This window comes from Diachasma alloeum, unplaced genomic scaffold (genome assembly GCF_001412515.2).
Source record: "Diachasma alloeum isolate Michigan unplaced genomic scaffold, Dall2.0 Dall_scaffold_00302, whole genome shotgun sequence".
In the NCBI taxonomy this organism is placed as follows: domain Eukaryota; kingdom Metazoa; phylum Arthropoda; class Insecta; order Hymenoptera; family Braconidae; genus Diachasma; species Diachasma alloeum.
In genome coordinates, this window is record NW_021680441.1 from 752,439 (window position 1) to 780,424 (window position 27,986).

Below are 27,986 nucleotides of genomic sequence, written 5' to 3' on the forward strand. Positions count from 1 at the left end.
CGCCGCTGTCTTCTCAAACGCACGAAGGCACTATATTTCAGCGATGAAGAAGGACGCAGTTATTAGACACATGTGGCCATATCTCGTGTGACTCTGAAACTTCCACCAAACATATGCCCCAACCAAAAGGGGGAAGAAAAGTCGAATGAAGAAAGGGGGGGAAGTGAGAGGGGAGGAGTGAAAACGGGTGATAAAACTCAACAGTTGGCCCTGAAATCGTTTTGAGAGTTACATTTAGTCGCCCTCTTGCAATTCCCCCTTTATCCTCTTCATTTTGTTGTTTCAGTGTCGTAATTGTCGGTGAATCAAGATCGTTAACTTGTGATGACTCTCAAGGGTCAAAGAACACTTCCCACGAGTGTCGAACACTAATTTTTCTTCACAATGTGTGGAAAGTGCAATTTTACCCACGCGTGCAAAAAAACAATAACAATTTTCATTTACTATTAAAATATACAATTTTAATGGTAAAACTATTTTTAACTGTAACTCTCAAAATAATGGGGCAAAATAGGTCGCCATTTTGACTTTTCCAGCGAATATTTTCCGCAATTATTATTATTTTTCGCAATTATTAATAATCAATATTGATTTCGGAAATTCTTTTGAGATTATCAATTTGTGATAATTTTTTTTTTATTTTTACCTTTTTATAAATATCTTGATACAAGGGAAAAGCACGAGAATAAAAATGACCCTATTAAATACCTCGGAAGATTTCCGATTCTATCCCCCTATTACAACCCCATGTGGCCCCGTACTTTCTCAAAATGTCTACGAAAAATATCTCCATAACCTTAAAAAATTTTTCAACCGTCAATTTTATTAATTTCTTCCTCAATAAAACGTTTAATCCTCAGTTTCTCAAGAACCGCTGACACCTAACCTAAAAGAATCCCCCCCCCCCAAAAAAAAATCACGTGACCCAGACACCTTTTTGTCACCCCCACAGTTCATCAAAGAGGGGGTGGAACATTTTATCCGGGGAAATTCCCATTTTTCTCGACCATAACATTGCAACCAGGCTGAAGCACTGAAGGAGTTACTATCCTGTGTTATAGAGATACGGCGGGGGAGGGGGGAGGGGGGGGAGGAATGGGGGTGGTATGAAAGAGTCTGCAGACAATTCGCAGTAAAATTTTTACAACCCTAACCGGCAGCAGCCAGCCGCGCGCCAGACACGGCTAGATGGTCTCGCGGCCCTGTTCCCATAAACCCATACACGTCTCTTCCTACAGAGACCCCCCACTACTTTTTTTTCCTACCACCCGTCAAACTGTACTTGCAATCTCCCTAGACGTCTGTTTCACCTCCTGCATCTGAGTTTCCACTAAAATCTTGAGTCGTTACTGCATAAACGAGAAAATGCATTTCACCGCCCCACCCCCTTCCCCTGAGGGGGTAGCCGCGGGCCGGGGGGGGGAGGGGGGCTTTGGTCGTCACAGATTCTTCTACTTGATTCGTAACATTTATGGATCATTAAATTTTGAGTGGGAGTTGAGATGGAAAAAATTGATTATGAAGTTAGTTTGAGAATTTATGAACAGTCCACTCTTTGTATAAGATACTTTCGGGACAATAGGGGAGTGGAAGAGGAGAAAAAAATTTTTCTTGAGGGCAAGGTGTAGAGAAAATTCGAAAAAATTCCCAGTGATGCGGAATATTCAGATATTTCTCACATGAATTTTTCTTTTTTCTCGCTTTTTGACTTTTCATATGGAACGCCTTAAGGGGCTTCACCGTCTTCTATTTCGAGGCAAAACCAGTGGGAGATTGCTTCCGTCACAACATCGTTTATATATTTTGCTTAATAAATCAGCAATTTGCTTCCGAATGGAACTCCTATAACGACGTATTTTAAATTGAATTCTTTTTTTTTTTTTTTTTTTTTTCATTTAATAATGCTGGAAACCTTTCTCAGGTTTATTCAGCAAGTAAATTGAATTCAACATTGCTCCAACCTTGGCAGACAACATTACTACAACGTTGACAGTCAACATTGCCCCAACGTTAAATTTTTTTTACTTTTCCCTGAATATTGGTATCAAAATGATTTTTTTCAAAAACAGAAGATGCAATCAATTGTCACTGCCCCAACGTTGTTATCCAACATTGTCCCAACACTGTCCCAAGGTTAGTAGTCAACATTGTCCCAACGTTTTTTCCCTTTCCCCAAACTTCAGGCCAAAATTAGTTATTCTGCCACAAAAAATCGAAATTTCCTATTAGGCAAATCCAATGCTTCCATTCGGCAGCAAAACGTAAAAAAATTGTCAAGGGTCAACCCTCACTCCAGCCCCGAATAAAGCCCATTCCTTCCGCTCCATGCAAACCTCACCTAATCAATTCAATCAATTTCAACTTGAGAAATCAGTGAAAAAATTCAACAATTCCTACATAAGCCACATGGTAACCGAGGCGTCGTCTCAAAAATTGACGACACTCACTCCAAAGGGGTTTCATACCTCAACATAGGGTGAAATTTGGCTTGACGCCTGGGCAACGGTAACTCTATCTTCCGTACGTGGTGTTCTACGTAGTTCAACCGCATTTTCACACTCAACAAACTTTTTAGTGTCTCTGTGTGGTGCGATCCGGGGATAGTTGAGGGGACACGAGTGTGCCAGGGGCCCACTTGAGTGGACCTGGTAACACGGTCACCACGTGTTGCCCGGGCTTCAATGACCGTAAAATTTTTTAAACATCTCACTCCATCATATCATGTAATTACATCATGACATCTAAAATTTCATAATTTTACATTTTTCGCATTTTTCGCAACATCGCAGGCGGACGGAAGGACAGGAGGAGGGGGGGGGCAGGGTTTATTCATTCGCCATTCATAAACCCATTTTGCCCCACTACTCCTCAAAACATTGGGAAACTTATTTCAACATTTAAAATTTAAGATTTTTTTTTTTTTTTTTTTTTTTTTATTAATGCATTAGAAGCATTTAAGATTTAACATTTAAGATTTTATTCAACGGGACTATTTGTACAATGTGTATTTACAATGTCTATTGACATTTTCATTTGTCGCAGCCTCAGCCCGCAGGCTTTTACATGGATATATATATGAAGTTTATGGTCGATCTCCAACATGGACTTGTGTGATTTAAAGCTAATGCTATGAGTTAAGGAAAAGCGGTAGAAAAACCCGAAAATTTGGGAAACTCGTTTTTTCGATGGCAAACCGTTTTTTTGTTGCGTTCCAATGAATAATAGGGCTAAATGAGCTCATGAGTAGTGAACGAAATCGGAAATTTCCCGGGCTTTTCAATGACACCTCCGGATGCTACGTATCCCCAACAGTTTCGTTAATAATCGATACATTGTGAATGCGTGATTTATCGAGGGATTTCTGTAGAGACCATTTCAATCGAATTAGATTCACGATGAATGGACATTGTACGATAAATATTGAATACCACACGAGCCGATTTCTCACCCTAAACTCAAGTGAATTGATCCGAGGGATTATTGCGGCTGACCAGTGGGCCGAGCGCATTGGAATCCTGTTTAGGTGGATGTGGAAGCCAAATGTCTGCGAAAAAATCTTCGGAAGACACCCTGCTGCTTGGGACAGGTGGCACTCATCCAGCAGGTGCCAACACCTGCCACCTCCGCGTTGCGGACAGCAGAAAATCTCGAGGGAAGTTTCCAGGGGGCAGCGAGGGAGATGGGGAAGGAGTCGTAAAATTGAGAGTGAACTGAAATACATTAGAACCCTAAAACTGGAGCACAAGATTGATGAGGATCCTTATATTTTATCGGCGTCTCTGGTGTCTTTGAGTGGCTCAACAGGAGACACTTGAGGGCTACGTTTCACGATTAGTGACACTTTTGGTAAATAACGACGGCGACAGATATGTGTAAACTATTCATATTTAGAATCAACAAACCACTTGAGTGGATGCGGAGAGGAATAAAGGGACGATTGTTTTCTTGAGGCGTTTGTGAGTCGATTTTATCGTTGTGAGTTGCATTTTGAAGTCCATCGAGGGAAGATTACTGGGTAAATGAATGAGATTTTGAGATTTCAAAGACTAAATTGAGACTTTCGAAGGGATCAAGTAGAGATCTTCAAGTGTCAATTTGAGACTTGAAAATGTCCATTTGTTCCTTCTGAAATTCTCAAGTTGAGACTTTTGAAAGTCCCAAGTTGAGGGTTTCAGAACTCAATGTTTGATTTTCAAAAGGCTTAATTTGAGACGTCAACTCTCAAATTGAAATTGTTTTTGTTTTTCAAGTGATAAAAGGTGGAATGTAAATTTAACCGTTGAAATGAACACCCAAGAAAATAATATCTTATATTAAGATTTCAAATCATCTTTCTATTAGATGTGTTAAACTTTCTACACGTCTGCAGCATATAATCGTGTAATTAATTTTGGGTTGATCCAACAAACCGATAAATATTCTGAGTCTGCAATTGTAATCGATACCGATGGGCATCACAACGTGGATCACCTTATGACAACCCCCCCCATCACCCCCTCACTCGCCTACCCTCAAAACCCCAAAAAAATCATTCTAAAAATCTTGGCAATTCAATTCCACCGAAAACCAGAAAAAAACGACAAAAAACTCCACCAATTCCACCTCCCCCATAACAAAACTCACCGACAACTAACAAACCTAAACAACAAAAAAACACCCCCATGGAATTAACTGTCTAGACGAGAGTGGAGACATAAAACGGAGATTCGTTGCGAATCAGGACTTTCTTTTTTCCTCTCTTTTTTTTTTTCATTTCAACTTTTCTTTCTTTATTCCCCGCGCATATCCGCGTATAACTGTTCACCATCCCCCCCCCCTCACCAGCCCCGCCACTCCTCAACACCAACCCCATCGGTTACTGAGTGCGCTGGTAAAACAGCCCCTTAAAACAGTTTTACTGCCCTGCTCGGGCGCGCAACGATGTCTAGACACCAGGGCCGTAAAGTTTGACCTACTCACCCCCAAATACCGAATGAAAGAGGCGACCCCTCCCCCCCGCCCCCCTTCCGCCCACCCCCGCAGAGCAGAGACAGAGACGGAGAGAACGAGAGAAATGGAATTTCTGTGAAGAATTCGTCTCTATCTTCGTTCCTCCGGGCTTGCGTTCGTCGGTTGGGTCGGGAGAGGGGAGGAGGGGAGAAGGGGGGGAGGGGTGGGGAGGAAATTCTTGGCGGATTTCTACCCTTTATTCCGACGGTGTCTCCCTCCTGTCTACCAGCATCCCTTCAACCTGCGAACCTCCGTAACTAGGGCAAAGGGTTTACAACTTTTTAGGGGTTTAGTTTTTTTTTTCACTCCAAGGGTTGCGGATAATTTCTGGTTACGCGCGGTTCGTTAACCCGGAGAATTGGGGAAGGATTGAGAGGGCTTTCGAAAGGTTCTTTTTAGTTTTGTTTTGATTTTCTTTTAATTCTCGAAAAATTGTTTCATTTTGGATTTTTTTATCTACGACTGAACCCATTTTACCCTCATATATTGGAAAATTCACGGAGCAATTGTTTTCGTAGAAAAAAAATATTTTCAACACTTGTGCGTGAAGTGGAATTGAGAAAAAATTTGATCTGTAGATTTTTTCAACAGAAAAAAATTGAGAATTTCCATTTTTTTGTGATTTTTTTTTGTTTCGGGCGTGTAAACCATTTTTTACTGGCGATTTGTGACCTTGGCTGAAAAAATCTGCTCACCTGTTCATGGCGACAAAAGAAATGGCAAAAAATTTCAAATGCACGTGACACCTTTTTTGCCCTGCGCCACAAGTGTTTGGGCGGTGTAATTTTTTTCTACTAAAACCTAATTCTCTTTTTTCTCACATTTTTTTCTGGGGAAAGCACTTGTGGCTTATGGCGCGATGTGTGTATGGGGTATAAAACCCGACGTCTGCTTCTCATCAGATGCAAAACACGTGGCCCAACTGACTCACAACAGTGTCCACTGTTTTCGAAATTTTGCTTCTAGTCGAAATTTTTTTCGGAGTCACGACCATCATTTAATCATTCCCAAATCTTCAAGAAATTGAAAAAAATGTGGAAATATTTTCTTCAGAAAAAAAAATTTTTTTTATGTAGAATTACGGAGTTTTTTCAATTGTGAATTATCTCGAACAGAAGACTTTTTTTTTAATCTACCGTCACTTTTGATGTTTAATTTTTCCACAAAAAAAAATTCTGTTTCTAAAGTTGTTAAAGTCTTCAATCATCAAAACATTTCTTCACTGTTTTTTTTCATTTATCTACATTATCTATACAATTTATTAATTTTTCTAAACAGACAGGTTTTTGAAAATATAATGCCATATTTTCAACATAAAAAAAATCGTAACAAGAACAAATCGCAATTCAAGCAAATTTTTTCAGTCCATTCTTTTCAGCAAAAAAAAGCTCTTCTATCAATTTTTTTCTGCTTATTTTAAATCATTTTTCGCGTCATTTTCCAAATTCGAATAAATTAAAAACTAGAATTGTGGGAAATATTTTTGATGCCCCCAAAACTTCTCCATGTGCAAAACATCACTAACCCAACACTAAAAGAATTGTAACCCCCGATGAAACTCTGCGGTATCATGACGTTCCGTCAACCGGATAATTATGATGGATGACTTTCCTCAGCTCCTCTCCCCATCCCGAAAAATTCCCCCGGGGTGTTTTTCGCATTTTCATTTAAGCAGTGGCAGAGACATCCGCATCACGTACACGTGAAAATCACAGGTTAGGGCCAGAAGAAAAAAAAATTAAACCAGAGAGAGAGAGAGAGAGAGAGAGAGAGAGAGAGAGTCAGCAAGAGATGAATCATTATTTTTGTACCATAGGACGATGTTTTGTTGGTTGTTCCCATATCACTGATTCAAAAATTCAAATTCGGTGTCATTAATAAAAATTAAAGAGACATCACTGAGCGAACAACTACGCTGGGGTGACTCGACGGCCCGGTGGGCCCGTCGCCGGGAGGGAGGAGGGCCTCAGGCCGCGGAGGAGTGGGGGAACGGCCCGGCGTGCGCGTCGCGCGGTGGGGATGGGCTTTATCTTACCTGAAGCGTGAGACTATGCGCTCTCAAGTCTTACATATCTCTTCTATTATTAGTGATTCACGTAATCGTCGCCACCCTCTTGGGGCCTGAATTTTTTTAGGATTTTTGCCGGGGCCCTGAGATTTTTTTAGGATTATTTCTCCTCGCCTGTGGCGGTGATTTCATTATTTCAGGGTGAATAATTTGGTACAGATGCAGGTTTTTAAGCGCTGTGGGGCAAAATGGGTTTGTGGAGAGTGAAAGGAATTGGAGAATTTTTAGTTATCCAATGACGTGATTTTTAGTTGGTATTTTCCAGTTCTTCTCAGTGTTTTTTTATGAAAATCCCAAATAATTTTCATTGATCATAAGGAAGACGATTTAAATAATTGCAAATATATTCGTAACTATCATAGTTATGAAAAAACTCTAAAGGAGATTTTTGTGGAAAATCTTCCCCTCTAGATTTTGTGTCAAGAGGTTTTTCATGTAGGCTGAATATTTAATGAATTATCGGGCATATTTAATGAATATTGGGTCAAACGAAGTGGATAATGGCAATTGAACGACTTTCTTGAGGATATCTGATGGAATCGAAAAATATTTCTATAATTACTTTTGTGGGGAATTTCCCGTTCTGAATTTTACATCGGATACATTTTTTCGCAAGCTGATTATTGAAAAAATTATAGGGGGAAATTGTAAAAATTGACGGAAGAATTTTCTAGGTATGAATTTTAAGTAATTTTTTATTCTAGGTAATAAAGAAAAAATTCTGGTGGTTGAAACCAGTGTGCCGATGAGTGTCACAACATTTGGCCCCACTGAAAAATTATGGGACACATCTTCACCGACCTTTTTACTAGCGATACATCGGCATAATGTCTAGACACTACCCTTCGACACCCCTATTCATTTGTGCAGCATCCATCCTCTTTCATTAACAATAAAGAATAAAAATGAAGGGAAAAAGGAGAGAAATATATGTACTGAAGCACAGAGAGTCATTCGACTGGAAAACCCACCCCTTTCACAGTTTTATTTAGTATTCCACAGTGGCGAGAATATGCCACCCCTATTTCATTCATTCGGTGTCATCTTTCTTTGCATACCGCACATACAGCAACCCCCGATGACTGGTGGAGATGAAGAATCAACCAGAAATTACAAGTTTCATTGACTCGAAAAAAGTTTCTTTTCTCTTTATGGGGTTATGTGTTCACTGTGTCATCCCCTCCGATGCTGTGTTATTTATCGACTTGAGGAGGTTTTAAACCCCTCAATGACGGCGCCCTTTTGACACTAACCTCGCCGCGCGCTAAATGGCAACGCAATTCACTACGTGGAGAAAATCATTGGATAAATTTCAACAGCTAGTTGTTGAAAGTCAAAAACAAATTAATTAAAATGCGGAAAAGATTTTGAAATTCCATTCGACGATTTGTTAAATTTTTGATAAACGTTCGTCAATTTTTTGATAGATCAATATTCCACTTTCTGGAGGAAAAAATTAGAAGCTACCATACATTCCGGACTCATTTATCCCGGCTATTTCAGTGAAATTAAAAATTTCATCTTTTTGCCACCCTTAAATTGAATTCAATGCGACTCTCCTGAAAATTACTAGTCAACTGACGATGAAATTTCAATTTCTTCTTTAAAAATTAAAACTGCACTCCTCAAGTTCACCACTGTCTCTCCTTTCCATCATTTATAGATTCATATTAAATAAATGAAGAAAGAATTTGTCAATTCAAAATAAAATTTCATACCAATTCGTTGACGAAGATATTCACCAAAATTGGTGACATAACTTCTGGTAATATAAAAAATTAACATCATCAATTAGCTCCAAAAAAATACGTTACGAAATTTCCATACACGAAGACAAATTCAACCCGTGAAAGGAAGAAAAAAATCAGCCGTTTCAGGAAGTGAAAAAAAACGAGCCAAAAAAATAATCCGAACCGTTTCACCGCTGCCCCCAGCGCATATTCGTCTCTCATTCATGAAACCCCTTAAACAATGACTCGTTCTTTTTCTCTCTCTCTGCCAACGTGCGAAGAAACAGGAGTAAAAAAAAAGCAGATTTTTGTCGTTAGGCCGCATTTGCATTTCTCCGGGCCTCGGACCAGTGGAATGAGCGTAGAAAAAAAAGGGTGGCCTAGGGAAAAAAAAATGATCACGGTCGAGTTGGAGGAAAAAAAAGCGGTAAAAAATTTTTTCGGGGGGGGGGGGGAAATACTCCCTCCACGGGGGCACCCTTTCCTCGGTGGCACCTCACAATATCAGTCCAGGAGCCATTATTTTAATTTCTCTTTGGATCAAATTGAGGGGAGACAGGCTCTGATTTTTGCGTTCCATCCAGTTTTTATTCATTCTTTTACGAGACACGATTAGAAATATAGATTTGACTTTCTACACGAACATGTCAGAAAAAAATCCTTATTTTTAAACCTCAAAGACCTAAAACTGAAACTTTTAGAAGTCTCAAATTGAAATTTCTGTCTTAAATTGAGACTTTTGAACTTTGACATTCGATAATTTCAATCTAACCCTTAATCTAACCCTCGTGACCACTATTCTGCCCTCATGACCTTTAATTTCGGAATCTCAATTTCGAGTACCAAATTTTTACCACCAGAAGTCGATTTGGATTTTTACAAAATAGAGAGATGAAAAAACGGAAATATCTTGAAAACTTTGTATGAACGGGTATATATGGGTTCATTGATTTCGGTAGAAGGCATCGAAACGAATATTTTGAAAACAAAAAAATCGAAATAGTACAGTATTTTTAAAGATATTTGGGGAAAACAATCTAAAAACGAATGGCTTGTTCTCCAAAACTATTAGATCGATCGGGCTGAAATTTTGCACAGAGTTAGTCTGCATTAGGGGTCTCCGCAGTTGCGATGGGCACGCGGGTGAGTGGAGTGTAAAATAGTCAAGTTAGGGAGGTTATAGTTTCGAGAGAGACGAGACATAAAACATGGCGTATGTTGGATAATGACAGACAGCGCCAAGGTATTTTTATCGCTAATCTATTGAACAAATCAACGATAAAGCCCTATGGAACTTCGTGATCACATTTTTCAGGCCTTAATATAAATAAATATAGAGCTACCTTTGCTGGCTAGCACCTTGTCAACAGTGTGAGGGGTAAGGGACAAATTGGCGTTCATAAAGCCTGTGTATAAGGCGATATTTCACTAATTAATTAGACACGAACGAAACCATAAAACTACTTAGCATTTCTTTTACAAATTCTTTTTTAAAATTTTTGATTATTATATGATATATTTAATTCGCTAGCACCTTGTCATATTTTGGGAAAAAGTACTGCGGAGACCCCTTAAGCCCTACAATGTGCCAAAATTTCGGATTTTTTGGAATTACTTTAGCCACTTAAGGGTGCCAAGTGAATTTGAAAAAAGATTCAAAAAAAATTTTTTCTTTCCCTCCATCATTGGAGAAATATGTATTCATCCATCCGACGAAATTTCAAACCCGCAACCGGAACTAGACATCGAGAAAATAAATGCGCAAAACCCTCTATTTCGCGTGACGAAGCTCGAGAAAGCATGGGATCAAATGGGTACTGCGGGTTGAAATATCTCTCTTATTCACCCCGGTACCCCATTGTTTTTTGTCGCCATCACATTGAACACATCATTCCCCATATCTTCAAATTTTTTCAAATTTTTCTTGAGTTCCTAGGGGGTTGAAACGTTCAATTTAATCAAAACTCCATAAGAGGCCGTGTATAAGACTGATTTTGTTTATTTAATTTATCGATATCCATAAGTTCTAAAATTTTAAAATTGTCACCGATGTTCACCATCTGACTAATACTATTAATTAAAAAAATTATAACTTTGTTGGTGAATGTCAATTTTCAAGGTCATCGCCAAATTCACTTGGCACCCTTAATCGCTTAATTTTCTAAAAATTGACCACTGGGAAGGTGACATGGTCGCCAAACTTCGTATTTTTACGTTTCAGACAATTCCACGTAAAATGTAAAAATTGGAGCATTACAATGCTTCCATTCGGAATCAAAAACTCAGAGCAGACCCAGTCCCACTGAAGGAGCTCCACGTACTTAGCATAATCTCACCAAGGGTAGTTTTTCAACACTAAGAACCTTCTCACACCCCTGAGTGGTATCTGTACATAGTATTTAGCATTTTTGCATCTTTTCTTTTTACGTATCACCTGTGAGTCACCTAGGTGAAGTTGCACTGGTTTTGGTACTCATATGGTATTCCCTGCGCAGGGTGAAAAAGAAAGAAATGGGGTTTCGAAATTATCCTAAATACTCTTAAGCGTTTTAAGGGATTATGCCCGTAGATGCGTGAAAAATCCCAAAAGGGTACTGCTTCTTCATTTTTTATGCTTGCAGTCTAGTTTCGAGGAGACCACCCGCTGGGTAAACAGCACTTTTTACAACCATTTCTCAGCGATTTTTTTTTTTTCGCCGCGCTCTCGGGGATGGTAACGACTTTTTTCGAGGTTTCATTCGCCTTGCGAATGGAGATGAATTTAATTAAAGGAAAGGGCTGGGATTGACAGCGATGTTATTCATTTGCCTCTTACCAAGATTACGAAATTTAATGATTTTAATGATTTTGTGAATTTAATTTTTTTTTTTTTTGACAGAGACTGTTGTTGATCCATTGTCAATGGAGCATTTCACACCTCCCACGGGTCAAAAAACAATTTTACGCACTCGTATCGAAATATTTAGGAGAAAAAAATCATGCCATTTCGGGTTTCACTGAAAATTCAGTAAAATTCCAGAATTTTAAGCAACATATGAATATTCAGTCCTAAATTACATTGAATTTGCAGCGAAATCTAAAATTTCAAGATTTTTTTCCCCCTAAATCGCATGCGGTGTCCCTGTCCTGAAAATTCTGGAATATATTTACCGGAATTTTCTGGTTTTCTATTCATTTTCAGGGAAATATGGAATGGAAATTTACAGTTCTCTTTGATTTTTCCGCGAAATTATGAATTTTCAATGACGAAATTCCTTGAAATATCAGGCTAAATTTTTTAACAGTGTAACACAAAAAATCCAAAACTTAAATTTGAACGATTACAGAGTTTCCATTCGGAAGCGAAAATCATGAAATATTCCTCGTATAGAAAGCGATCGGAAATTCCCGTCGTCTTGCAATGCAAGCCATCACGAAAATCATCTCATCAACACGTCAAAAAATCACGCATCCCAATCTTCCCTCATCACGCCAAAATATTCAGGCTCCATTAAGGGCCCTTGAGACCCCCAAGAGAACAGCCAGAATGATCATGCATATGATGAGTCTCATGCTTGCACGGGGTGGGGTTAAACCAGAAAATGCAAATGTCCAAAAATTTTGTAATATTGTCTTCAGTCTTGTAGTTTGGGTTCCAAGTCCCTAACCAGTGGCACAAAAATCCACCCTTCATAAACAAAAGGGAGCAAGGAGGTGGGGATGAGGAATAAGAGGAAGAAGGCAAGTATCACTCATCCTACTCTTGAAAAAAAAAAAAAAACCCGTAAATGTACATTAAAAACACTCTCGGGGTCCAGTTATATTGCGGGTAACAAACAACCCTGGAGGTGAGGATCTCGTGGTGTCTCTACCCCTTCTGTATCTCACGGTTATTTGCATAGCTCTGGATTATTCAAATCATCTCTTTATTATTATAGCTCTTTTTATTGTCCTAACGCCTTGTGTTTTTCACGATACCCTTTTTTCTCTAGGAGACGAGTCTCTCCTCTTTTTTTTTTCGAGTCTTTCTCTTTGGGGACTCGTCTTTGCTATCTTGCGAGTGTTTTATAATGAGGGGAGGGGGGTCCTCGCCTAATTGCGCATTCAAATGGGATTCTTTTATTTCAATAGCGAAATTTCTAGGACACTCATCTCGAGATCCTAATTTTCGAGTTGAAAAAACAAACCCCGGGGTAATGGGAGACTCTTTTTGTCCTTTTTGGGGCGAGGGGAGATGGGAATTTTTTGTTTCATGTTTTTGGAGACAGGGGAATGAGAGTGAAATTGTTTTCTTGGGGAGGGGATTTTTTTTTTTGAAAAATTCGAGATTTTTTTTTGTTGAGGACAATTACATTTTTAATTTTAAAATGTTTGAGAAGGTTCTTATGCCAATGCGGAAGTGGGGGATGAGAATTTTTTTTGTTTCATTTTTTAGAATCGAGCGAAATAAGGGTGAAATGGCGTTTTAAAAAATTTGATCATTTTTTTCGAAGGAAAACAATTTTTTTAGACATTTTGAGAATTTTTTTTTCATTGAAAAATGGGGAATTTCAGAAAAAAACTAGAGATCCTAATTTTTGAATTGAAAAAGCAAATCCCGGGGTAATGGGAGACTCTTTTTTGCCCTTTTTGAGGCGAGGGGAGATGGGAATGTTTTGTCTCATTCTTTTGCAATTGAAAATTGAAAAAAAAAGATTGTTTCGAAGAAAAACAGTTTTTTCGTTTCTTTCTAATAATTTACTTATTAAATCAAAGTAAAAAATTAGCTTTTATTCAATAAACAAAACAATTGAAACCCAACAATTTTTTTTCATGAAAAAAAAATCCAATTTTCCTCTCCACGAATTCAAAACAATTTTTTCAAAAGTATAAATTACTTTCCCCGAGACATCTGCCCAAAAGCCCTCGATCAAAAAAAAACTTTCGAATCAGGAACCGGAACAGGAAAGGATATCCCCGACACCTTCGAAAAAAAAATCCTCAATTTGAATATTCCCGAAAAAAATCATTGCTCCGCAAAAAAAAATGCCCAAAAAAAATTTGAGTGAGCCCCTGTAGCAGGAAGCGCACCGTTACCGGGTGAGACAAAAGGGGTGAAAGATTTTACGTCTCCGGGCATGACCATACACATCACATTGTCTCTCAAACACCACAATGGAACGAGCGCCTCGAAAAAAAATCATAAATGCAAAAAAAAACCGGAATGGGATGAAAAAAAAAATCGTAAAAAAATGCATTTGAAAAAATAATAATGGAATATATCATATCTATTCAAACGAGCATCGCCTCGAGTTCCACTAAAAAAAACTGATTTTTTGTCACCGAAAAGATGCAAAAACATTAACGAAAATGCCCCATCACTTGGTTTCATGTCTTCTTCTTTCCACTCTCTCTCTCTCTCTCTCTCTTCGACGCGTTTCCGTTTGTTTGTTTTTTCTTCTCATTGCCCTCCACGTGGTGGAGGGATGCAAAGTAGGAGACCCTTTCGCGCGCTCCACCCCCACCCCGAGAGTTTTTCACGTTAAGAGGAGGCTCATCCCGAAAAAAACGTTTCTTTTGCGGAAAAAAATTTTAAAGTACATTTTATTGCATGTTATTGTATTTTTTTCCGCAAGCGGATTCTGTACGATAAAATTGTCTCCGATCACTCAAAACTGGAGATTTGAATTTCAATTAAAAACACGAGCTTTATTTTGAAACTTACGATCTCAAATTGAGACATTCAAAAGCTTAATTTAATGGAAAATTCCAAGTTGAGTTCTGAAAGTTTTCACTTGAGGCATTTCAAAGTATCAACTTGAATGTCTCAAGTCAAGTCTTGACAAAGGCATTAGGACTTTGGGGCAGATTAAGACCTTCCAAAGTCTCAACTTGAGATTTTACTCTTAACCTGAGACTTTGGAAGGTCTTAATTTGAGACTTAAGTCTCAACCTGGGGCTTTGAAAGTCTCAAATGTCTTTGAGACTTTGGAAGGTTTTAATTTGAGACTTAAGTCTCAACGTGGGGCTTTGAAAGTCTCAAATTAAGACCTCCGGAAGTCTCAACTAACGGCATCCAAAGTCTCAAATTAAGACATTTGACAGTCTCAAGTTGAGACTTTGGAAAATTTTAAATTGAGACTCTCCAAAGTTTCAAATTGGGACTTTCCAAAGTCCTAAGTTGACACTTTCAGACAGTGACAGCACTCTCCTTAATGAAAAATTTCAAGTTGTGTTCCGAAAGTCAATTTAAGACTTTGAAAGTCTCAAATTAAGACCTTTGACAGTCAACTTGATACTCTGGAAAATCTTAAATTGAGACTCTCCAAAGTTTCAAATTGGGACTTTCCAAAGTCTTAAGTTGAGACTTTCAGACAATGACAGCAGTCTCCTTAATGAAAAATTTCAAGTTGTGTTCCGAAAGTCTCAAATTAAGACCTTTGAAAATTTTAAATTGAAACCTTGAAAAGTCTCAATTTAAGACTTTGAAAGTCCCAAATTAAGACCTTGACATGAGACCTGACAACATAAGACTTCCAAAAGGCTTAAATTGAGATCTCAAAGTCTCAATTGAGGCCTTCCAAACTGTCACTTCCAGAATTTCAGATTAAATCTCACATTAACACGTCGAAATCTTAAAATAAGATATTATTTTCTCGAGTGTTTTTGTAACCGAAAATGCAAATAAAAAAAATCCCCAAATTATAAATTTTAGGAATCGTTATTTGGATATGATTACCAACGTTCGATCTTCAATTATGAGAAATGGGGGAGAATAAGATGGAATTATTGCGACGTTATTGATTTTTTAAGTGGACTTACATCACTGGCGAGTCCGTTGTTCCAGGGATAAGGTGGTTGTGGTGGTGACTGTTGCTGATGATGAACACCACCGACATTGCCAGCTGAATGCGGATTGTGTATGTGTTCAGCCATGACACTGACCCAGTGTGCCAAACCACCGCCACCACTGCCGGGTGTTGACGAGCCAGTGACCGCTGCACCAGTGCCACCGGTACCATTTCCACCCCCGCCACCCTCGTCGCCACCCTCTGACCAGGCAAAGGATGCCTTCTGAAAATACAAATTCGAGGGATACTGATATTAATTGTTATGTTTGTTCTTCCATGAGTTGTCGATATTGAAAATAATCTTGGAGGGACAAAAAAGGTCATGACAAATATTTCACTAGCTCCCTTAACCCTCGAGTGGTCGCACCTCTCCACCAAACGTATCCGGTCGCGTGATGAGCGCTGCGCCGTTCCGTGTATTTTACCACTTTGAGAAAAAAAAAAGTTCAAAATTTATGTATTTATGATTAAACGAGTAACTTTGAACTTCCAACTAACAACTAATATCAGTATAAAACGAGAAAAGTGAAAACATTCAAAAACTGATTTCCATTTGGTGCGAAAATTTGACATTTGGAGGTTAAACACAGAGATTTTCACCGAGTCGAATTTTTAAGGAATTTTAATTGTTGATCGGTGCAAAGATGCACAGAAAAAAAATTGTTTAAATGTTTGACATGGTGGAAAGTAGGAATTCCAATTTTTTCAGATTTTTTCTCAACAACGTTTCAACGTAAAAAAAATCGAGACAGAACGGCGCTCGTGCCATGACGCGACCGATCGAGGGTTAAGAATGTACTGCACCATTTCTACAAAAATTCACGTTTTTCGAATTTTTCTGGGAAATTATTGATCTGATTGACGCGAAATAATTTCAAATAGTAACAATCCATTTTTCAAAATTTGTCGATAACCAATGGGGTAAAATGGGTTCAATTCTAGTGGATGGAATCGAAAATTTTCCTGACTGTCCGATGAGACCCCCCCCCGCCTNCCCCCCCGCCGCCTCGCCGACATATTCATGAAAAGGTGCAATCCCGCAAGGAGATTGCAGCAAATTGCCCGGAATCCTCTCAAGCGAATGATGAAATTAAATTTAATTAATTCAATCTGTTATAAGGGACTTAATTATTGTGTCATCCCTGCGGAGCTTGAATGACTCCCTCCTCACTCTGGAGGACCCCTGGAAAGGATTGTAAATGCGCAGAGCCCCTGTGTGGAGGCTGAAAGAAAGGACCTAACGAATATTCTCACGAATGAAATTGCGTCACGTGTGCGGGTAATTAGAAACATCAGAAATTATTCGACACTATTGTTTGATCAGGTCACTCAGCAGAAGCAACTGGACAAAAATGTTCAATATCAACAACAAATTCTTCCGGTTTATCCCAATTAATGATGAAAAAATGTTATTTAATTTTATTAAATTGCATTATTAAATAATTCTTTTTAAAGATTAAAATCCAATTTTATTACTGAATAATGATATTAGTAAATTAATGACTTTTTGGGTCATACTGAAATAATATACCTGAATTGAGTATAAAATATACTTGATTGAAGTATATTTTACACTCAATTCAGGTATATTTTTTTTTGTAAAAGCTTCCATTCGGAAGCAACAAAATATAAATTGAACGGAAAATACATGAACTACACTGTCGATTGTTATTTCATAATTGTGTGATTAATATTGTACATCACCTCGTCATTATCCTCCCGATGTAGCGCCAAATTTCTCGGAAAAGCCGGTACACTACTAACAGTAAGTCCCTTGATATCCTTAAGATCCTTAAGTGCCTCGAGTGCACTGAGATTGTCCTTGAAATTGGCAAAATTCTCCTTAAAATTTCTATTCAACACAGTCTTCCCCAGGACAGCACTGGCCAACAGACTCTTGTAAAGATCATTCGGCAGGAGAAATTTCTGATCCACATCGCTCCCCTCCCCAATTACCCCAAGAGTCCCGCCGTCGTCCTTGCATGAGCCAGTGTCATGGGAACTGTCACTGTCAACCTCCACCGACGAATTGCTCGTCACACTGACACTCGACATTTTCGCCATTTAAAAAAATCAATGAAAATTTTTCCTTTAAAATTTTCTCTCAATTAATCATCTATCAAGTATACACTTCCGACGGAAAATTCGTTATATCGTATCCAATAAATATATCATGTATACATAAATATTTTGAATATATTCTGCTTCATGTAGAATCACTTATCGAAATTATTTATCATTTTCGTCGAAAAAATCCCAACAAAATCACTGACTCGTATTTTTTCAAAATGATTATCGATTATTATTTGAATAATTTATCATCCCAAAGTGTTTTTCATTAATTAAGTATCATTTATCATTATTTATTTAGGAACTTTGCGCGCGCAACTCATTACGCCCCCCTTCTAATTAAACGCGGGAAACTCTTTTGAATTCACTTTCCCCACCTGACGTTTCTCGTTAATTGTGTTTATTATTTTTTATCCTATATACTAAAGTGAAAAATAGGAACTTTGGTTGTCGCCCATTGCAGGATGATTTCAGAATTTTCTGAGAAAAGTTCGTTGCATTTTCATCGGTTTTTTACGTCCGACGGTGTCACACCCCCGTGACTTTGTCGTCATTTTTTGAGACAATTTATTTGTGATTGATTATTGGGGATGATTCGGGGTGATTCCACGTGGATGTGTTGACGATTGGGGATGAGCCCGGCGGCCCTGGAGGCCGACCGAGCGCCCAGGCCTTCAGTTTCACGTTTTTTCGAGGGCCCACTAGTGCTCACAGTCGATTTTTCACGGATTTCAATCCTCAAATAGTTCAAGATCTTCGATTTTGAGGGGTGGGGAGTGATTTTTCAGCGTCCTTATTTGGTCTGCAAGGAGGCGTGACTCTTCAGATGAATATCTAGGCGATTATGGAGTCTTCTTCTGGATCTGACTGACGTTGGACACCAATTACTGGATCTTCAACCTCCGAAGTTTGAAGGGTCTTCACCACTGCCTCTTTGGAGTTCCTCTTCTTCAATCATCCAGGAAACCCTGAAAAATCGCCATGTTTTCTCTTCAGCATCCGCCAAGCCCTCAATTTTCAATGAGAACCCGATCTCCAGGTCTTCAGGATCTTCAGGGTCGGATGTTAGACATCATCATTGATGATAGACTTTGAAATAACTAGGATCTTCAAACTCCGAAGTTGAAGATAATTTTTTTGGTGATGTAACAGATCTTCAGGCCCTTCTTCACTCCCTCTTCAAAGTGTCAACCCTTGTGGAGGCTCTAAGGGTTCAGCCCAGGGGTCCCATCCTCTAGGAAATACCAAAAAAGGCATTAATTTCTTTCCAGGATCCTACGAGGGCTCGATCTTCAATAATAACTCGATCTTCAGGTCACTATCTAGGGTCGTTATCTGCACGGTTATCTTCGGGATCTGATTGACATCATTCCAAGATCCGAAGTTTTAGACAAATTTTTGCTTGATGTTGAAGATCTTCAGGATCTTCTCGACCCTCTCTTCAAGTCCTCATCTCTAAATAATCTCTAAAAATTACATTCTATACGAAAACATTGGCCACTGGGTCCCCTTCCAAATCCATCAAAAACTCGATCTTCAAGTTATCTTGGTAATTACCGGATCTTCAGTTTCATTAACGTTGCTCATTAAAAAGACTATATTTTCCAACCCTTGAAGTTGAAGTAACAATGGCTAGGCAAGGTTATTCTTTATTGTTGCGATGATATTGAAGATCTTCATGGTTTTCACCGCTTTCTTTTCAAGGTCTCAACCCGCTAGAAGCCCCGCGGTTTCAGTCCTCTAGGTAAAAAAGTCTGTTTTCAAGATCTGTTTTCAAGATCCACCAAAATTACGATCTTTAGTAAGAACAGGATCTTCAACAAAAACTAGAGCTTCAGATCGTTATCTCGATCATCAGCAAGATTTTCAACTCCCCAAGTTCGAGATTTTTTGCTGATGTCAGAGATCTTCAGGATCTTCCTCCCCCTTCTTCAAGCCCTCATCTCCAAAAAATCCCTAAGATTGTAGTTCTCCGGAAGAAATCGTGTTCTAACCCTTCATGACCCACAATGAGGATTGGATCTTCGACGAGAACTCGATCTTCAAATCATTATCTCGATAATCATCAGTTCTTTAACATCTGACCGACGTTATTTTTCATAAATACTAAAATTTCCAAAGCCCCAACTTCAAAACCGAATTTTTTGTTGATGTCAGTGATCTTCAGGGTCTTCACCACCCCTTCCGCAAACCCTCACCCCCCAAAAATCTCGAGGGGTTCAATCCTTCGCGGAAATTCCACAGCGCACTGAATCCTCTCCTTCCCCAACAGTCCCAAATCCTTGCTCTTCACCAACCCCACGCTCTTCACATCAATCCCTCCTTGAAATCTCAACAAGTTGTTCAAATGAATCAAATCTTCATCAACATTTATTTCCCCACTTTTCTACATTTCATCATCTCGACATGTCCCTCTCTTTCCTCGTGCCGCGAAAAATCTTCACCAATAATCATCCCCAATATATTAAAATATAAATCACCAATAACCAATAATCACCAACAAATATTTCTCTCGAAATATCTTGAAAATTCTTATATGTGCGCGACCGGGCGAACCGCGCGACTGGTTGATGCAGTCCGTGCCAAAGCATAAGGAAGCGGAAGCTAGAGGAAAAAGGGGGGCCTCGTATACAGTATATACCCTCTGTACAGAGGGTAGAAGGAAAAGAGGCGCGCACGCTTCGTCGCGGCGACGGCGGCCAACGCCACCCTCTCCTTCGTCTTCTTCTTCTTCTTCGTCTTCCTTGCAATTTTTTTTCCCTCCCCCCGATCCCTCCACCCTATGCGCCTTACCGCCCCCCTCCCCCCTTCGCCCCCCGATGTATTTTTTTGCAGTCCAAGTGCTACGGACCAGAGAGAGAGACAATCAGAGAACGAAGAGTAAGAAAAAAAGGAGGAACAATCCCCCAAGTGTGTAAGAAACGACAGTAGCTCCAGGCCGGTATAGGGGGATAGGGGGGTGAGTGGAGGAAAAAGAAACAGAGGGAAAAAAATGGAGGAAAAAAGAAAAGGCGTATGATATAAGGGGAGCAAAAAGACGTATAAAAAGTTGTAGAGAAAAAAATTGGAGAATTTCCCCCTACCTCACCTCCTATTCCNCAACAAAAACTAGAGCTTCAGATCGTTATCTCGATCATCAGCAAGATTTTCAACTCCCCAAGTTCGAGATTTTTTGCTGATGTCAGAGATCTTCAGGATCTTCCTCCCCCTTCTTCAAGCCCTCATCTCCAAAAAATCCCTAAGATTGTAGTTCTCCGGAAGAAATCGTGTTCTAACCCTTCATGACCCACAATGAGGATTGGATCTTCGACGAGAACTCGATCTTCAAATCATTATCTCGATAATCATCAGTTCTTTAACATCTGACCGACGTTATTTTTCATAAATACTAAAATTTCCAAAGCCCCAACTTCAAAACCGAATTTTTTGTTGATGTCAGTGATCTTCAGGGTCTTCACCACCCCTTCCGCAAACCCTCACCCCCCAAAAATCTCGAGGGGTTCAATCCTTCGCGGAAATTCCACAGCGCACTGAATCCTCTCCTTCCCCAACAGTCCCAAATCCTTGCTCTTCACCAACCCCACGCTCTTCACATCAATCCCTCCTTGAAATCTCAACAAGTTGTTCAAATGAATCAAATCTTCATCAACATTTATTTCCCCACTTTTCTACATTTCATCATCTCGACATGTCCCTCTCTTTCCTCGTGCCGCGAAAAATCTTCACCAATAATCATCCCCAATATATTAAAATATAAATCACCAATAACCAATAATCACCAACAAATATTTCTCTCGAAATATCTTGAAAATTCTTATATGTGCGCGACCGGGCGAACCGCGCGACTGGTTGATGCAGTCCGTGCCAAAGCATAAGGAAGCGGAAGCTAGAGGAAAAAGGGGGGCCTCGTATACAGTATATACCCTCTGTACAGAGGGTAGAAGGAAAAGAGGCGCGCACGCTTCGTCGCGGCGACGGCGGCCAACGCCACCCTCTCCTTCGTCTTCTTCTTCTTCTTCGTCTTCCTTGCAATTTTTTTTCCCTCCCCCCGATCCCTCCACCCTATGCGCCTTACCGCCCCCCTCCCCCCTTCGCCCCCCGATGTATTTTTTTGCAGTCCAAGTGCTACGGACCAGAGAGAGAGACAATCAGAGAACGAAGAGTAAGAAAAAAAGGAGGAACAATCCCCCAAGTGTGTAAGAAACGACAGTAGCTCCAGGCCGGTATAGGGGGATAGGGGGGTGAGTGGAGGAAAAAGAAACAGAGGGAAAAAAATGGAGGAAAAAAGAAAAGGCGTATGATATAAGGGGAGCAAAAAGACGTATAAAAAGTTGTAGAGAAAAAAATTGGAGAATTTCCCCCTACCTCACCTCCTATTCCCCTTGCCCATAACACACACGGTAGAAACAGATAAATACAGATATAGGGGGTAGGTTGGACGGGGTGGTGGGTGAGGGGGTTACCGGTAGAATTGGAAAAATGGAAATAATAAGACTCAAGGGGGAATCCTTGGAGGGGGGTAAGATGGCGATAGGGGCGAGGGGGGCAGGGGGGAGGGGGGAGTGGGTGTAAGAAAAGAAGGTGCGCAGTGCAGTGTGCGTAGTGAAAACTTTCTTTTTCGTGTACACTAATACTCGGGGAGTCTCGTACGACCAACACAAACTTCTGGCCTTCTTCGAGGCAACCACCCCCTAGCCCCTACACCCCTGAAACTCCACGGTTAGACCTGTGCAAGATGATGAGGATAAAAAGAAAAATGGGGATGGGAATTCTACACACATCGATTGGAACGTTGCTTGGGGTTTATTTACGGGGAAAAATATTATAGGGGATCGGAGATAGGGGAAGGGGGAGAGGGTGTGGGGTGAGGGATATTTGGGGGAATCAGTTGAGAAAATGACAGGGTTAACTGCACGGACGCATGGAAATTTTTACGGAAATTGGGAGGGGATAGGGGTAGGGGGAAGAGTACCTGTTGATGCTGAGGAATTTTAGGGTAATTGGAAGTTTGGAAATTGTTTGAATCTCCGGGATGAGATGAGGTCTGTAGGTTTTTAAGGAGTGATTGTTTTTTAGTGATTGTTTTTTATCTATAAAATGCAACTTTTTTGGATTTATGGAATTTTTTTTTCTTTGGATTTTCAATTATAGGGTGGAGCGGGTGGTTTTATAGGGGTTAGGGGAAGAGTGCGTGAATCGCGTGCGGTCAATTCAGCATCATGGTTTAGAGGAATTGAAGAGTTTGGAGGACATGGAGATTTTGGCGGGAATTCCGGACGAGTAGCGTTAGGAATAGGGAATAGGGGATCCGAGGTAGGGTACCCCTGCTGATGCTGCAGAATCTTAGGGTAATTGTGAGTCCTCAAAATGTTTGAACTTCCCGAGAAAGTTTGTGAAGGGAATTATTCTAGGGAAACGGCGAATGTTACAGATGAAGGAAATTATCCCCCTAACATTTTAATTCTAGGGATGGGCGGGAGTGGGTGGAGGAGAAAGTTAATCATAGGCGGGAATTCAGAGAGCTTCGGGGACAGAGATGTTTGTGGAACTTTGAGAGGATAGAGGGTGAAAACTTTTTGAACAGTTTGAATTTCCAGGGGAGATGAGACCAATAAACAATACACAAATTAATTTTTTTTCTCCTTTCCTCGGAGACTTCCCTGACCCCTCAAATAACCCCATTTTGCCTCTCTCCACTTGAAAGAAAAAAATCTAAAAAAACCATCTCAATTATCTCAAGAAGAGAAACCATTTTCACCCTCGAAAACAATTTTTCCGGGGGAAAATTGTCGCAGACAGTGGAACAATTGTTTTCAATCACCAAACATGTATTTTCTCCTTCTCTCTCTTGATAAAAAAAATATAGTCTACAGAGAGATATCGCGAGTAATACCACTCCGAAAAAGCCCAATGGAACGTGACTGGAGACCAAGCGCTGGGGATTCCCTCGCAGAGTTTGCGGGACAGTGCGCCGTCTCTCGTGGAAAGGTGGTAACCATTCCAATAACGGTGAATTCCCCCTTCTCCAAATTACCATTATCCCATTGACATGCAGATATAGTTTCACACACTCGTTGGCTTCTCCTTTCAGTGCGCCTTGTGGAGATGAAGAAGAAAAAAAAATGAAAATAAGCGCCCTAAACAGCCCTATCGCTAGTCGGATGTATAATCAAACCATATCCACCTAGAACGCGCGTGGTGGAAGAGAGGAGCCCTTTCTTTCCTTTCTCATTCCTGCGGCCGAATACACTTGAGGACAACTGTGTGGTGCTTTATTTGTTGTTTTGGTTTTTCGGGGCGTTAACCGGCGCCTCCGGAAGTACCGGAGTATCTTGAGGGACACAATTGCCGGGATATGTGAATTCAACGAACCCTCGTGTTGACGCCTACTTTCTTTATTAGCATCTCGTGAGAATTATTGGGATTTATGTAATGCGATGGATGGTGTTGATGATTTTTATTAAAATATGCGGAAATGTTGATGCAGGGATTTTAGTACAATTAATTAATGAAAATGCAATTAAATTTTTGTATTCAGTGTTACAAAATTAATTATCCTAAACTAATTATCCTCAAAATTTATGAATCATTATTTTTGAATTTCTAATATGGTTCTTCCATTCATTTCCAATACATAAAAAAAAAATTTTTCTATCGATCATATTTTAATAACTATCAATTTTTCAAAAAAATCCCTTTTCTCATGGCTTTCGAGTGCCCCTCGTCCTGCGCCAGTGGGAAATGAAGCGAGAGAGATCTATACATATTCGCGCTCTCCCACTCTTTTATCGCTGCACCCGACTCACGCGCATGCCTCGACACATAAACACGTGAGTGCAAGTGAGAAGAATGATTGAGGAGAGAGAGAGAATTGTTCTCGCTCGTCGAAAGCCATTCAAACCACTTCGGAATCAATTTGGAATCTGCTCCAAAATTAATTTTTTTTTCCAAGTTCATTTTTTAATACTAGTTTTCATCGAAAAAACGAAATTCTCATAAATAATTTAATTTCCTTCTTTTCGGAAGGAAAAACAAGTGCGAAATTGCTCTTGTATTGTATATTGAAAAAGAGAAGATTCAATTCCATCCATTCATTAGCGAGCAATTGAAAAAATTTTAAACGTTCAACTTTCAATAAAGGCATGATGGATCACGAATTACCAAACATAAAAGTGAATAAAAAAATCATGAAATATCCCTAATCTCGAGGATTATCGGTCGCAGAAGGAAACCGACGGAGGAACTAGTACCCGAGGTACTGAGACTCTCTCGTGAAAATTCCTCAGGTCATGATGAAGGCGACGCCGAAAGGGCGACAGAAGGAAGAAGTAATAAAGAGCCTGGTGGCGGGGCTTTGGACGAGAGAGGGTGAAAATTAAAGAAGCGCTAAGCCAGGCGCTAAACTGAAGAACCACTTGTTGAGCAGTTGGTGGTCTGGTTGGTGGGTGGTAAACGACACCGAGAAGGGTGAAGGGGTGGTTGCTGGGGGGAGAGAGGGGGGGCAGTGGCTGGAGTGAATGCAAAAGTGAGATGGAATATTTTTGGAATACATTGCGCTCACTGGAATGAAGTGAGATCAACGAAACAGGGGTAGGGAGGATAATGGAAGAGAGGAGTGAGGGGTGAGGCGTCAAAACTGTCTCTCTCGCTCCCTGTGTAACCAACTTCTAACTTTAGCCGTAACTGGGCCGCAATGTGGACTTCCGGTGTTATAACGACGGGTGAAATATCCACCGCAGGGATGAAAATTAAATCTACAAGAGTGGGGGCGTTTTATTCGTGAGTGCAAGATTTTTTTGGCGGCAATTCAGTGAGAATTTGAATTTGTCGATAAGTCAATTAAATTCATGCAATTTTCTATTCATTAGAAATTAGATAAAACAAAATAGGGAAGAAAATTCGTTTGACAAATTTTTCAATCAACTGGAAGAATCAATTTTTTAATAATGAAAAGAATAACATTTTGAAAATTTAAATTTCATTCTCATTAGAGAAATACAATCATATTTTGATTTTATTTTCAAGTCATCGGAAATTTTCGAAAAATGAAGAGCAGTATAAAAAATTGAGAAAGGACTTCAAGATTTGAAAAAAATTTACTTGTTTTTTTCACTAAAAAATCATTTGCTATGTTGCGATCTGTATCTCCTCGATTTTTCAGTTTTTCCAGGCATTCCTTTACTTTTTCCTATTTTTATTTTTCCTCCTGATGAAACTGGAGAAAGAAATGCGGCGCCAGTGCGACGACGAGCAGTCTCGACCCAGATACCCCTTGTGTGTTGGCGTCTTCAGAATTTCTTTTATTTTTTTATGACAATTTTTTTTGTTTCCCTTTTTTCCTACTAAACCCCATCTCCATCTCTCTGACTACCCTCCCTCTCCCCCTCCACCGTTAACCGCTAGACCGACGCTTTTCGTCCCCCCACATTCAACGATTTTTCTTCACCAATTGGAAAAAGCATGCACGTTGGGGTTTGATATTTGTCAGGTTGAAACATACCTATTCGTCGTATCATCTTTATTTGTAAATAAATTGAATCGCCATTCAAGAAAATCAAATTGCTTAAGAGATTATGCATGAACATTTCGTGGAGCTGTCGACACATGTCATCAGGTGTGCAAATGGCAAATCCAATGGGTCATAACGACGATTTTATCTAATGATAATTTCAATGAAAAATTGCAGAAACAAATTAATTCTCATCTGTTGAATCAAAGTAACTATTTCATAGTGCCAGAGTGGAAATTGCAGAACAGGAAATATCCAGAGCAGCCCCGAGGAAGTGATAGGATGACTGGATCCAGCCCTGATCAGTCATGTAACGCGGTTTTTAATGAATTTGTCAGATTTTCAACTTAGTTGAATGTTACCATCATCATTATTCTTATTATCCCTTTCTTCTATACAATCGACTGTCTTTTTACGGTTCTAGCTCTCCCCTCAGCCCTTCGATAAACTGTTAATAAAAATGTTATTTACACATACTTGAATGAATTTGAAACATCACATTTGAAGAAACCGTCAGAAAGCTCACTTTCAGGGAAATTCATGAGAAATTCGAAATTTTGAATAATCATCATAAAAATAAAATCAGGGAAATTCATGAGAAATTCGAAATTTCCAACAATCATCATAAAAATAAAATCAACTAATATACCTATCGTAATCATATTTCAATTTCGACTTAATGGCATTAAAACAAACATTTTAAGCTACGACTGAACTCATTTAAAGCATAATATTCGAAGATATCCCCGGAATTCTGATTTTCAAAAAATACAAAATCTTTGCAAATTTTCAAATAAATCAAAATAACGATTATTGCTATCGGCTTTATCTTCGAACTCGGTCAAAAGGGCATCCAAACAAATTTTTTAAGTCATCATTCAATCAATTCAGAACATCTTTTTTTTCAGTTATCGCGGTTTTTTAGTAACCGATTTTCGAAAAAAATTGAAAATTAAAAAAACTAAACGATGAATTAATCCATCCGTTCATTAGCGAACAATTGAGGAAAAAATTTGTTCATCCGCACATGAACACACGTACGGGCGACGTCTAAAAATTGGATTTTCGAAATTTTGAATCATAATGGGTCGATATAACACAAAAAATCCAAAACTCAAATGTGAACAATTACAAGTCTTCCAATCGGAAGCAAAAAAAAATTGTCACTGACTTGACTGAAATATTCTCCTCTAAATTCCTCAAAAATGAACCAAAAAATCCGAATAAAAATTCATTCCGATGCTCTCCCCAATTCCCAACTCTCCAGCACCAATTGGAAAAAAAATGGCACCTTATCGGGACCTTGAAGCGCCCACATGCCCCCCTCGAGAAATTCAAAATGGCCGTTAAGTGTGCCCCCATGTACGCATAGATTCGCATAATGCGATGAAAAAAAGAGGCGGTAAAAGAAAAAAGAAAACCTCGACACAAAGGGGTTGGCTCTCAATAAACGTAAATAGCAGTCCAATGGCGTCCCCTCGATGCTTATCGCCTCAATTAATCTATTACCATGTCCCACCCCCTTGCACCCTCCAGCCGTCGACTCATACCTCACACACTCCCCCTCACCAACAAATTTCTTCATATCCACTCTCATAAGAGCCTAAAATAAGAAATAAAATAAAAAATAAAATGAAAAATAAAATAAAAAGAGAGAAAAAATGAGAAAAAAAAGATCTAATAAAATTGGAATTTTTCTGAAGATTTATCGAGACAAAGTAAAGGGAAAAAAAATGTAAAAGACCACCCGGAGGGGTTGAGGCGGACAAGAAAGTCTTGGAGCAAAGAAAGAGGGGGAGAGGGGGGGGGGG

The 27,986-nt window shown here is 39.4% G+C and overlaps 1 protein-coding gene across 2 annotated transcripts in view; it reads right to left on the minus strand.

Annotated features, from left to right (window-relative positions):
* The window catches only part of LOC107039676 (zinc finger protein rotund), a 133,689-nt gene that overhangs the window by 59,599 nt on the left and 46,104 nt on the right, over positions 1 to 27,986 (minus strand). The window contains exon 2 of one of the 2 annotated variants that reach the window (XM_015259433.1): positions 15,568 to 15,819. In XM_015259433.1, the coding sequence (XP_015114919.1) occupies positions 15,568 to 15,819 (252 nt within the window). Of the gene's footprint in view, positions 1 to 15,567; positions 15,844 to 27,986 lie in introns of both variants that reach the window. The other variant, XM_015259432.1, reaches the window with a different exon arrangement.